Below are 14,434 nucleotides of genomic sequence, written 5' to 3'. Positions count from 1 at the left end.
GGAAGCCTGATGTGGGGCTCGATCCCAGGACTCCCGGATCATGACCTGAGCTGAAGGCAGAGGCTTAACGACTGAGGCACCCCCAAAAGTCTTCAATTTTGATGAAGTCCAATTTATTTATTTTTTTCTTTTGTCATTTATCCTTTTCATGCTGTATCTAAGAAACATTGCCTAACCCAAGATCATGACGATTTATGCCTATGTTTTCTGCTTAAAAATGTTTCTTAGTTTTGGGCCTTATATTTAGGTGTATAACCCATTTTAAATTAATTTTTGTATATGGTGTGTTAAACCCCATTTTATAGAGGAAAAACCTAGGCAAAGTGAAGCTAAGAAATTTTTCCAAAGTGTAATAGCATTCAAGGGGCTAAGACAGGATTCGAGTCTAAACAATCTGACTCTGAAGTCTGCACACTTACCCACAATATTATGCTACTTCTATATTGCAACTAAGGTTTTTCTCTTTTGTCAAAATATATGTAAAGTGATAGATTAAGGTTTTTGTTCTTTTAATTATTGGTGGGTAGGCAATACAATGGAAAACTTATAAGAAAGACATCAGTATTACTTCAAAAGGGATCATCAGTTTTCTGCTTTATGCAAAGAAATGCTGCAAAGACACATAAAAACTTTAAAAAGCAAAGCCAATGTCCACATATGATAAACATGCAATTTCTACACTGGAAATGGTTTACTGCTTTTACAGTTAATCATTCTTTTTGGTAACTGAAATCAGAAGAGAAAAGTTCACCAAGTTTTCTTTCTTCAATATACTAGATTCATGTTCACTGACTTTATTAACCTATATTATTTCCTAAAAATAATCCCCCCTATGTTATGTCACATTCTGTGAAAACTGATTCTTCAAAAGGTGACCATCTTAAAACTAGATAATGTCTAATTTGTCTATTCCAACCAGTTTGTATCTATAAAAATTTCACCAAATGATATGGAAAGATGCCAATTCTCATGATAGCCCTATAAAGTAGCATTTCATATGAAGGTCCAGAGAAATTTGAAAAGTTAATAATTCTGGAAATGTTAAATAACATCAACATAGATTAAGACTTTGGTATAGCAAGAACTGTCTCAGTTTTCTTAATATCCAATGTAATATTCTACCCATCATATATCATTAACTACATTTAGCACAGCAATCATTAATGATTATAATCAAGTAAAATTCATAAAGAACTATCTGTTATCCCCTGTATGAATGAATGACATCATATAGAGAGATTTCAGAGCAGTTTATTGAATAGACCTTTCAACTCTACCTGCTCTACCAGTGACAGGTTTTTTTTAAAAAAAACATTAAATTTTATCTAGGTAACTGTGGTTAGATATTTCTCAACTCCACTTGCCTCCTACTTTATTATATATACAATTTAACACACATTTTGTTTCAAAAGAAAGACAAGTATTGGTTAAATGAAGAGCAATTTGCCTGTCTGCACTTTCTTGCTGACTTAAAGCTTGATTTTAATTTGTGTTGTATGCTTCTGTTAATGAAACTGTCTATTTAAAATTAACTATTTAAGTCTATGACATTAACATAATGGATACTTTCTCCTAGAATCTCAATAGAGGGGATTTTTTTAATGTTAACTTGAGGCCTTGTAATAGATGCCATTCACAGAGTTGTTTTATTTTTTAAATTTCTAATGGGAACACTTTATGCTTCCAATGAGCTCTGTTATCTAAACCAATCTGTACAACTTTGCTAACACGAAGGGCTCATTTGAATTCAGAAAAGGTGGAAAATTTAGCTTTGTGTTTTTTTCCCAATGGCACAAATAAGTTTCTGAAAGCAATAGAACCACAAATTCTGACAGCAACACTGGCTACATATAATTAATTGGGTGACCAACTGAGGACAACTCCCCAGAAAGCTTTGCCCTGAACATTTTACCATTTCATCCACCCCTGACTGAGAAGCATACAAATGTTTATACTACTCTTTGATTTCTCAGAACAGGACTGAAGGACAGGCTCTCTCAAAAGCCATATAAGCTCTTTGTAGGATCACTATTATCCTGGGACACTAATGCAAGACTAAATATAAGTTCATGAATAAATTCATTCTTCAAAGTATCATTACACTTTGAGCACATTTGCTCAAAATAGTCAAGTCCATTTGCTAACTTCAAATATGGCTAAGAGAAATAAAAATGAAATATAATAAATATCAAAAAGCTTTCTATATATGAAAAAATTAACAATACTTTGGGTACTGGCAGAATAAGTTCTTCTAGAAACCAAAGAGATATAAAAGAGAGTCCTTTAAGGCAATAAAGTACTCAAGCTTCATGCTAAATAGGGGGAAACATTCTGTAGAAGAAAATGTTATAACAAGATTCCATATTTTTAATCCCTATTTCTCCTGGGAAGCTAAAGAATATAATGTTCATATTCTAGTCTGATTATATTATAGGAAGACTTCTGCTAAATAGAGAGGCAAGTAGGACTTGGAAAAACTCTATTTGCTTGAAAAAAGAAGAGGTCACTTCATAATAAAAAGGAAGTTCATAACCAGGGTACCTGGGTTTACCTTTGCTTTGCGAAAGTGGTAGACCACCAGCATGCTAACGAAGTCGAGCAGCATACACAGGGCTTGGAAGGAGATGATAGCAAGTCGCAAATACTTATCCTCCTGGACAAAGCAGGGGCTGTCATCAGCACAGTAAGGGCAGCCCTCCCTGCAGGGTAGGCAGACATGGGCTTCTTCTGACACATCTTTTGCACTTCCTGAAAGTTCCAAATAAAACCACAGTGTCATTGCACCTCTGAGATAGGTGAGATTGAGTACACAAAACACATCCTCACCTCTTCATTCCTTATCCTTTTTACTAAAGACCTTTTATCAACCTGCTTGCTAAGGGAGAGTTACTTTGCTTTTAGACCTAAACAAAATTCTTTTTATCCTTTTGATTAAAAAAAAAAAGTCATTCAGAGTAATTGAAAAAAATTAGCAAAAATGGAAATAAAACTCCTTAAAGGCAAAGAACAGTTTTCCAATTCTGTCATATCATTACCTACCAATCACCAAATGATACTCTCTATGGCACGAATTATATTCCATAAATATTTGTTAAAGAATTAGGGCGGCTGGGTGGCTCGTTCAGCTGGGCGTCTGCCTTTGGCTCAGGTCATGATCCCAGGGTCCTGGGATCAAGTTCCGCATCAGGTTCCCTGGTCAGCAGGGAGCCTGCTTCTCCCTCTTCTCCCTGCTCTTGCTCTCACTCTCTCTCAAATAAATAAAATCTTAAAAAAAAAGATTTAACCAGAAGGAAGGATAAGAAAGTTATCTCTTTTCTGTACCAAGTAATACACAACACTTTTGGAACGTCTTGACCTAGATGGCACAGAATCCAAAATGAGGCTTTGATTGCTCCTTAATTCAGCAGGGATCTCATCTACTAAGTTCATTAGGTCTAAATTGGATAAAATGGTACTTAACTGGCAGTTGTTCAGTGTGCAATTGCCTAATGATGGTGCATCCTTTGCCCAGAGTATAATCCATACTTATAGGCCATCATGTAATTTCCCACTTTGCCTATTCATAGGACATTTCCTCACTATTAACTAACTGCTGCTATTGATCCTCCCTTTACTTTTAGATTTTTCTGTCTCAGTTGTCAAACTTAACTTAGCTCTGAAGCTCAGTGGGTGAAGATTTTCTTTAATTGTTGAGTTTAACACTGGAAAATATCCAATTAATAACATATACTAAAAAAAAAAACCATTTCCTGGGAGGGATGGGGTGGTTGGGTGATGGACACTGGGGAGGGTATGTACTATGGTGAGCGCTGTGAATTGTGTAAGACTGATGAATCACAGACCTGTACCCCTGAAACAAATAATAATAACCTCTTCTCCAAATACCTTATATGTTAATTAAAAAATTAAAAAAAAACTATTTCCAACTCTGAACTCAATATGAAAGACATTAGTGAATATATACCCAATTTAGTATATAATACAACCACCCAGTTTAGTATATAACACAATCACCCTGTTCAATATGTAACACAACCTTGACTGAATGAGGAATCTGGGAAAGAGGTTGCTCTGGTTAACAGCATTTTAATAATACAAAGTTTAACAGAAAGTATTTATTACTTTCAATTCTTGTTGAAAAGGTTCATATTCTTTCTAAAATGTATTTGTCTTCTCTCCTTCCTTAATAAATAGCAAAAACGTAATTGAATGTTTCTTTGATAATTCAGGATATTATGCTGTTTAAGAGTCACTATTCTGTTACACAGTGAAAAGTGTATGAATTTTAGTATCCAGCAGATATGGTTCCCATTCCTAGATAGCTCTGAGATAGTAGGCAACTCATTTGACTATTTTGGGTCCTAGTTTACTTATGTATGAAATGTGAATTGTTGTGGGTATTAACCGAGTTAATATTTATAAATTAGAGTGCTTGGTTTTCTCTTCTCCAAATACTGAAGATGCAAAGAGGGAGTTAAAATCCACTGGTGCCTTAAAAAAAAGTATTACTGTTCAAAAACAAGAAAGTCAGAAGAAAGAGCTGAGGTAAAGAGGAAGTAAGTGGGAATAATAAGCTCCATTTTAGAGAAACTAACTTTGAGGTCCAACTCATTGTCCAGCAGTAATATACAATAAGAAATGAGCAATAATACAAGACTGGGGTGTGGGAGAAAGATCAGTCAGAGAAAGAACTTACAGAGAGCTCTGGGAGTGGATAAGGCAATGATTAGGGAATGCAAAGAGTAAGAAGCTAGACAGAAATTTTTACAATGTCACAATAGAAAACTGATTTATTGGAACATGCTGAAATGTGATCAAAGATGATGACTGAGGAAAGGCTATGAGGTATAATGATTATTTTATCTTTCACTGAACTTTTTTTTTTTTTAAAGATTTTATTTATTTATTTGACAGAGAGAGAGATAGCAAGAGAGGGAACTCAAACAGGGAGAGTGGGAGAAGGAGAAGCAGGCTCCCCACCAAGCAGGGAGCCCGAAGTGGGGCTCGATCCCAGGACCCTGGGATCATGACCTGAGACAAAGGCAGACACTTCACAACTGAGCCACTCAGGCGCCCCAATCTTTCACTGACCTTTAAGACAGTGGTTTCCAAGGAGTGATAGAGACTGCAACTAGTTTGTCAAGGCTTAAAGAATAAATATGAGATAAATAGAGTATTATTTCAATAAATGTTCCATTGAATGAGAAAAGCAAGAAAATCTCATGGTTAATAGGAATAATGATGAAGTAAAAAAAAAGGATTTTGATTTTGTGTTTTGTTTTCCTCTATTATAGGTAAGATCTGAGCATAGCTGCAGTCCGCAAAAGGAGCCACTAGAAATTAAGGAAGGATATGGGAAGACTGGTAAGAAAAGGATGGGAGAAGTCAGGATTAAAAATAATCAAAAGCACAACTGGAAAAATTAACTCTAAGAATAACTGATGTTTCTGCTCACATTGGAAAGTAGAGGTGGATTAAAGATTTTTTTTTACATGGATGGAACTAGAGGGTATTATGCTAAGCAAAATAAGTCAGAGAAAGATAATTATCATAGGATTTCACTCATATGTGGAATTTAAGAAACAAAACAGAGGATCACAGGGGAGGGGAGGGAAAAATAAAGATGAAATCAGAGAGGGAGACAAAACATAAGAGACTCAACTATAGAAAACAAACAGGGCTGCTGGAGGGGAGGTGTGGGGGGGATGGGGTAACTGGGTGATGGACATTAAGGAGGGCATGTGATGTTAAGAGCACTGGGTGTCACATACAAGTGATGAATCACTAAATTCTACCTCTGAAACTAATAACACAGTATATGTTAATTAATTGAATTTAAATAAAATTAATTTTTAAAAAAATATTTTTTTAAATAATTTTTTTATAAAGGGGAGAAATCAGTTGAAAACTGTTTTGAAATATAGACAAAAGACAATGTGGAAGCCAATCTTGTAAAGTCTTATACTTCTCAACAACTCAGGTTGAGAATGAGGAAGGCCAGTTTTGAGGATGAAGACATGAAAGATTAAAGCAGCAATATTACACAAGATGACTAGTTGGGATCACTTGGCAGAAAAAGAATCCATTTAGTGTAAGATGGTATGATTTACTAGGAGATCTATCCAAAATGTTTTTTTCTTATTTTCTACAATTATCAGTAGCATAGAAATAAATGAGGAGGATAGAGCAGTCGGGGATAGAGAATAAAGGATTGTGACAGTGGCATTACATCGCAGGGAAGGAGGGAAAGCCAATACGAGGCTGTAATGGAGGGTAGCTGGGGCTCAATCCTCCAGAGACCTCCTGAGTCTGAGTCAATCTGAGGGATTAAAGAGGAAAACATTTCTTCACCATTGACCTTATTCATTGTTCAAGGGTAGACTCCAGAGTCATTAACTCCTGTACAATTTTTGGTTATGCATTCATAAATTTGGAGCAGATTTTTGCATCTTGTGCCATGACTTCAGTGGTGCCCCACAGCAGAAAAGAAATTTAAAAGTGTGGTATGAGGTTCCAGTCTGAAGCAAAGCATAATACAACTGTATTTATGCAAAACACTCAAAGCTTTCAGGAAATAGAACAATGACTGGAGTAAGACATAAGGCCAAGTGGCATTTGAAGGGATTAAAAACAAGTATCTAATATGGACAAAAACTGGCACAGAAGTCAAAAGCTACAAAGTACAAAAGTCTAGGATACTAAGAAAACGATCAATTAACTCTGAGTAGAAAAAGGATAGTCATGTGAGTGAAGTAAAAAGGGGTCATTGCACTGAATAAGATAAAGTTGTCAAGGATTCAGATGGTCTGATGATGGTGACAAAAATGTCAAGACCTCTATGAGCAAATACGGAAGACAAAGGTCAGGATTTCCCCTTCTGGCCAAGATGGAAGAATATGGATTGAATTTACCTTCCTATCAGAAACAATGACAAGAATAGACGAAATAGGGCGCCTGGGTGGCTCAGTTGGTTAAGCGACTGCCTTCAGCTCAGGTCATGATCCTGGAGTCCTGGGATCGAGTCCCGCATCGGGCTTCCTGCTCAGCAGGGAGTCTGCTTCTCCCTCTGACCCTCCTCCCTCTCATATGCTCTCTCTCTCTCTCATTCTCGCTCTCTCAAATAAATAAATAAAATCTTTAAAAAAAAAAAGAATAGACAAAATATTATAGTTATGGTTTTACAGACTGGACATCTGGCAACAAAGGACAGTAATTCCTAACAAGTGCAAATACTCCTCAATAAACCAAACTACTATAAACAGAATCACAACAAAAGTTAAATTAGTAAAGAAAAAACATCTATGGAAAGTCTTGGTTTTGTGAAATAGTCCTTCTTAACCAATCTTTGCTTTCTTGCTTCAGCTAAATAGGCAGATATTTTCTCATTGGTTTAAGAAGCTCCTACCTGCCTATAAGCCAAGCAGTACATACTATTTACTTTCAATACAAATTAACTTGAAACTTCACTCATATCTAATGGTATAATTCTCCTAGATGGTATGAGCTATTTAGTACTTTGACTCACTCAAGCCTGAAAAATACAATTGAACAACATGGGTTTGAAACACATGATCCACTTATACATGGATTTTTTTCAATAAATATATTGAGAAATTTTTGGAGAATTTTGGCAATTTGAAAAAACTAGCGGATAAACTGTGTACCCTAGAAATATTGAAAAATTAAAGAAAAAGTGGATATGTCATGAATGCATAAAATATATGTAAATACCAGTCTATTTTAACATTTATTATCATAAAACATATACAAATCTATTATAAAAACTTAACATTTACAGACCACACATGGCACCATTTCACAGTTTAGGGAAATGTAAACAAGTGTAAAGATACAGTATTAAATCATAACTGCTTAAAATTAAATGTAGTAATACTGTATTACTGTAATAATTTTGTAGCCACCTCCTGTTGCTATTGTGGTGAGCTTCAGCATTGCCAGTATCCGCTTAAAACCCATCTGATGCTAATCATCTCTGCATAAGCATTTTGTCACTCCAGTAAATTCGTATTGCATAAAAAGTGATCTTACAGGTTTCTCATGTGTTTTTTTATTGTGTTTAGTACAATACTGCAAACCTTGAACAATACCATGAGACCCATGCCATTAGTGATGCTTCCAAGAAGCAGAGAAAACTCATGACATTACAAGAAAAAGGTGAATTGCTTGATATGTACCATAGACTGAGATCTGCAGCTGCAGGTGCCTGCCGGTTCAACATAAAAGAATCCAGTAAGGACCACTGTGGAAAGAAAGAAAGAAAAGAAAGAAAAGAAAGAAAGGAAAGAAAGGAAGAAAGAAAGAAAGAAAGAAAGAAAAAAGAAAAGAAAAGAAAGAGAGAAAAGAAAAAGGAAATTTGTGAAGATGTTGCTGTAGATACGCCAGCAGGCACAAAAACCGTGCGCTTTTTGTGAAATACCTTTTTATCTCATATTGAAAATGCAGCTTTTATGTGGGTGCAGGATTGCTATAAGAAAAGCATACCTATGGACACATGTGATTTGAAAAAAAGTTAAGTCATTATATGAAAACTTAAAGCAAAAGGAAGGTGAAGGATCTAATGCTGGAGAGTTTAATGTCAGCAAAGGATGGTTTGATAATTTTAGAAAGACGTTTGGCTTAAAAAATGTCAAGATAACAAAAGAAGCAGTGTTTGCCAACCAAGAGGCAGCAGATGAGTTCTCGGATGCCTTTAAGAAAATCATTGAATAAAATGGTGCTGGGAAAATTGGGACAGCCACATGCAGAAGAATGAAACTCGACCATTCTCTAACACCATTCACAAAGATAAACTCAAAGTGGATGGAAGACCTCAATGTGAGACAGGAATCCATCCAAATCCTAGAGGAGAACATAGGCAGTAACCTCTTTGACATCGCCCACAGCAACTTCTTTCAAGATACATCTCCAAAAGCTAGTGAAACAAAAGCAAAAATGAACTTTTGGGACTTCATCAAGATAAAAAGCTTCTGCACAGCAAAGGAAACAGTCAACAAAACAAAGAGGCAACCCACAGAATGGGAGAAGATATTTGCAAATGACACTACAGATAAAGGGCTGGTATCCAAGATCTATAAAGAACTTCTCAAACTCAACACCCAAAAAACAAATAATCAAGTCAATAAATGGGCAGAAGATATGAAAAGACACTTCTCTGAAGAAGACATACAAATGGCTAACAGACACATGAAAAAATGTTATTCATCATTAGCCATCAGGGAAATTCAAATCAAAACCACATTGAGATACCACCTTACACCAGTTAGAATGGCAAAAATGGACAGGGAGAGAAACAACAAATGTTGGAGAGGTTGTGGAGAAAGGGGAACCCTCTTACACTGTTGGTGGGAATGCAAGTTGGTGCAGCCACTTTGGAAAACAGTGTGGAGGTGCCTCAAAAATTTAAAAATAGAGCTACCCTATGACCCAGCAATTGCACTCCTGGGTATTTACCCCAAAGACACAGATGTAGTGAAAAGAAGGGCCATATGCACCCCAATGTTCATAGCAGCAATGTCCGCAATAGCCAAACTGTGGAAAGAGCCAAGATGCCCTTCAACAGATGAATGGATAAAGAAGATGTGGTCCATATATACAATGGAATATTACTCAGCCATCAGAAAAGATGAATACCCAACTTTTACATCAACATGGATGGGACTGGAGGAGATTATGCTAAGTGAAATAAGTCAAGCAGAGAAAGTCAATTATCATATAGTTTCACTTATTTGTGGAACATAAGGAATAACATGGAGGACATTAGGAGAAGGAAGGGAAAAATGGGGAGGGGAAATTGGGGGGAGAGATGAACCATGAGAGACTATGGACTCTGAGAAACAAACGGTTTTAGAGGGGAGGGGGGAGGGGGGATTGGTTAGCCCGGTGATAGGTATTAAGGAGGGCACGTACTGCATGGAGCACTGGGTGTTATACGAAAACAATGGATCGTGGATCACTACATCAAAAACCAATGATGTATTGTATGGTGACTAACATAACATAATAAAATTAAAAAAAAAAATCATTGAACAGGTTTTTAATGCAGATGGGGTGGGGGGAGGAATGCCACAAAGGACATTTATTAATAAGGAAGAAAAGTGAGTACCAGGATTTAAGGCAGAAAAGGATAGGCTAACTCTGCTGTTTTGTGCAAATGCAGTCAGGTTTATGATCAGGACTGCCCTTATCTATACAGCTACTTGTAGGGAAAAGATAAACACCAGCTGTCAGTCTTTTGTTTTACAACAAGAAGGCCTGCACTAAAATAACCCATTTTCTGGATTGGTTCCATCGATGCTGTGTTCCTGAAGTCAGGAAGTACTTTTCCAGTAAAATACTGCCTATTAAAGTTCTTTTGATACTGGACAATGCCCCTGGCCAGCCAGAACTCCATGAATTCAACACTGAAGGCATGAAAAATTTCTACTCGTCCCCAAACACAATGTCTCTAATTCAGCCTCTAGATCAGATGCCATAAGGACCTTTAAGGCTCATTACATGGTAGTCTATGAAAATGATTGTCATGGCTATGAAAGAGAACCACAATGGAGTATTACTCAGCCATGAGAAAGGATGAATATTTATCATTTACATCGACATGGATGGAAGTGGAGGGTATTATGCTGAGTGAAATAAGTCAGTGAAAGACAATATGGTTTCATTCACACGTGGAATATAAGAAATTGTGTAGAGGATCATAGGGGAAGGGAGGGGAAAACTGAATAGGAAGAAATCAGAAAGGGAGACAAATCATGAGAGACTCAACTACAGGAAACAAACTGAGGGTTGCTGGAGGGGAAGTTGGTTGAAGGATGGGGTAATTGGGTGATGGGCATTAAGGAGGGCATGTGATGTGATGAGCACTGGGTATTCTATGCAACTGATGAATTACTGAACTCTACATCTGAAACTAATGATGTGTTACTGTATGTTCGCTAATTGAATATAAATTTAAAAAAAAAGAGAGAACCACAATAGAGAGAACATCATAAAGGTCTAGAAGGATTACACCACTGAGGATGCCATCATTATTACAGAAAAAGCAATGAAAGCCATCAAGGCCAAAACTAAATTCCTACAGAAAAAAAACCTGTGACAAATGTTGTACATAACTTCACAGGATTTACAACAGAGCCATGGCAAAAAATGTGTGTGTGGGGGGGTAAAGGGTAATATGGATCTTGGGAGAAATTTAAGAGTTAATAGATACCACAGCAGAGGAACTGACAGAAGACCACTTGATGGAGATGAGTGCTTCCAAACCAGTGCCAGATGATGAGGAAGAAGAGGTAGAAGAAGCAGTATCAGAAAACAAATTGACATTAGACAATCTGGCAGAAGGGTTCTGATTATTCAAGACTGCTTTAACTTCTTTTACAGCATGGACCATTCTATGATACAGGCACTAAAACTAAAGCAAATGATGGTAGAAGGATTGGTACCATATAGAAACATTTTTAGAGAAATGAAAAAATAAATGTATTTCTGTAAAATTACAGCAAGAGTGCCTGATTCTCCTGCCTCCTCTTCCATCTGTACCACCCCTAAGACAGTAAAACGAACCCCTCTTCCCCCTCCTCCTCCACAGCCTATTCAACATGGAAACAATGAGGATGAAGACCTTTATGATGATCTACTTCCACTTAATGAATAGTAATGAATAATAATCATGCCATACAGTTAATAAACTTATTTTTGTGCATGTATGCCTCTTCATGTGAAAATCTATCTGTCAAGCAAGAACCGTATGAGACATTTCTGTGTCATCATCACCATCCTCGCTTAAGCATTCATTGTGTAGAACATCCTGTGCAAGACATGTATGGAAGTGGAGAAGCTATCCTTCCAAAGACATGCAGTAAGTGATATTTAATATAAAATTAATAATGTGTTAGCTTTCTTACTGTTTTATTACTTGGCTTTCAAAGAATTATGTTACCATATACTATGCCTCTCTCTCTCTCATAATTGGAGAAACTGTGTTCGGCCTATCATCACAAGTGTTTTTCTAAAAATGTAACAATGTTTCCAATACTATATTAAGAAGATGATTGTAATACTGTATGTCCTAAAAAATTTTTCTTATTTATTTATTTATTTTTTAGAAAGAAAGAGAGAGGAGGGGGAGAGGGAGAGAGAATCTCCATCAGACTATGCACTGAGCATGGAGACAGACACCGGGCTTGATCCCAAAACCCTGAGATCATGACCCGAGCCAAAACCAAGAGTTGGATGCCTAACTGACTGCACCACCCAGGCGCCCCTGTATGCCATAAAAATGTTATAATGATTCATTCATTAGCATACAGGGTAGGCTATCATGAAGCAACTGTATTGATTACACGAGGTTACTATAAAGTAATCATATTGCTGCTTCTTTATCAATGCATGAATTGTAATACCTATAAATAAATATGAATTTCTTTTCCACATTATCTTTTCATTTTTGAGGTCTACTGTTAGTAATACATATAACATCTACAGTGTCTTTTGGCTTAAAAGATAATATTGAGGTAGGTAATGACAGATGATTCATCTTGAAAACAGATGACATAAACTTATGGTACTGATAACTATAACACAATACTGTAAATGTATTTTCTCTTCCTTATGATTTTCTTAATAACATTTTTTTCTCTAGCTTGCTTTATTGTAATAATAACTTACAGTACATAATACATATACAAAATATGTGTTAATCAACTCTATAGTATTGGTAGGCCTTATAGTCAACAGTAGGCTATTAGTAGTGAAGTTTTGGGGGAATCAGGAGTTATACATGGATTTTTCACTGTGCAGGGGATTGGCACTCCAAACCCCCATATTGTTCAAAGGGTCAAATGCATTGCAGAATGTTAAGTGCTTTGTATATCTGAACTTGTTAGTTTTTGTAACATGACCATGGCAAGCAGTTTCAGTTACATTTTAACTACATTTGACAAGTCCTCCAGCTTTGTTAAATTTTCTCTCATTTTTAACCAATCTTAATTTGAGAGTTTCTTTTGGCTTAGAACCAAACCTACAGTCCACTTTTAGCAAATGCTCAACACCTAACCTTATTCCTTGATTTTTTTCATGACCAATATTTTACTTTTGTCCAATTTCCTCATTAATTGTTAATTGTTATTCTGTTGCATAGTATATATTTCTGTAAGGTACTCCTAATCAGTTTTGGAATGAGGTTGAAGATAGAAAGCACTGATAAAATAATACTTCAAGTTTTAGAGAATTTGACAGAAACAAATTATTATTCAATTCAACAACTATTTTCTGAGTGTCAAATTATGTGTCAGAACTATTATACTGGAATAAATCAGTGAACAAAACAAAGATCTCTGTGCCTGTGGAATTTATGTTCTACTAAGGAAAATAGACACAACCAATCAACATAACAGGTAAATAACACTATATGTAAAACTGAGAAGTGCCAAGAGGAAAAATGAGTAGAGCAAGGTCAGGGGAATCAGATGTACTGGAGGTGGGAGCTGCAATTTTAAGTAAGTAGTTAAGGTAGATCTCATTCTAAAGGTGATATCAGAGCAAAGATTTGAAGGAGATAAGAGTTATCCATTCTGACTTGTGACTGAAGAGAATTCCAGGCAGGGAAAATAGCCAGTACAAAGATCCTGGAGTGGGAGCATATCAGACATATGTGAGGAAGAGCAAAGAGGCTATTGTGGCTAGAGCAGCTTGAGTGTGGGGCAGTATAGTGGAAGGTGAAGGCAGAGATATAACAGGGCCAGATCATAAAGGGCACTTGTGGGCCACTTGTAGGGGCTTGGATTCTACCCTCAGTAAGATGGAGAGCCATGTAGGATTTTGAGTACGGGAGTGACATGATATACCTTATGTTGTTATAGGATTACTTTGGTGTGGAAAATATACTGGAGTGGGTAAGGGTATAAGCAGGGAAATTAGTGAGAAGCTTTCCAGTAATCCATGTGAGACCTGATGGTGGCTGGGACCACAGTACAACAGTAAAAATTGGCTAGATTCCGATAGAGTTTTAAGATGGAGTCAAGAGGATTTTCTGATGAGTTGGTTATGGAATGAGAGAGAAAGAGTCAAGGATGATTCCTAGATGTTTGGCATTGACAAGTGGATGGATGAAGTTACTAACAACCAAGATGGAGAAGAATGCATGTGCAAGTTTTTGGAGAAGGCCATAAATTCAAACTTGACATTTCAGTTTGAAGATGTCTACCAGAGACTAAAGTGATGATGTCAAGTCTGGAGTTTGGAAGAAAGGTCTGCATTGACGATAAAGACATAAAGTTCATCGGCACACAGATAGCATTTATGGCCCTGAGACTAGGGCAGATCACCAAAAGAATGAGTGTAGAGAGAGATGACTCTCAGGGTCCTCCAATATTAATGTCCCACAAAAATTCTTAGTCACACAGAATTTTCCCTGGCT

At 36.5% G+C, this 14,434-nt stretch overlaps 1 protein-coding gene across 1 annotated transcript in view; it reads right to left on the bottom strand.

Moving 5' to 3' along the window:
* GPR158 (G protein-coupled receptor 158) overlaps positions 1-14,434 on the bottom strand; it is a 449,562-nt gene that overhangs the window by 191,349 nt on the left and 243,779 nt on the right. Inside the window, exon 4 of the mRNA XM_078075255.1 lies at positions 2,552-2,748. Coding sequence (XP_077931381.1) covers positions 2,552-2,748 — 197 coding nt within the window. The remainder of the gene's footprint in view (positions 1-2,551; positions 2,749-14,434) is intronic.

This window comes from Halichoerus grypus, chromosome 6 (genome assembly GCF_964656455.1).
Source record: "Halichoerus grypus chromosome 6, mHalGry1.hap1.1, whole genome shotgun sequence".
NCBI classification, from domain to species: domain Eukaryota; kingdom Metazoa; phylum Chordata; class Mammalia; order Carnivora; family Phocidae; genus Halichoerus; species Halichoerus grypus.
Note: the sequence above shows the minus strand (reverse complement) of the source record. Positions and strands in the feature narration are given on the sequence as shown.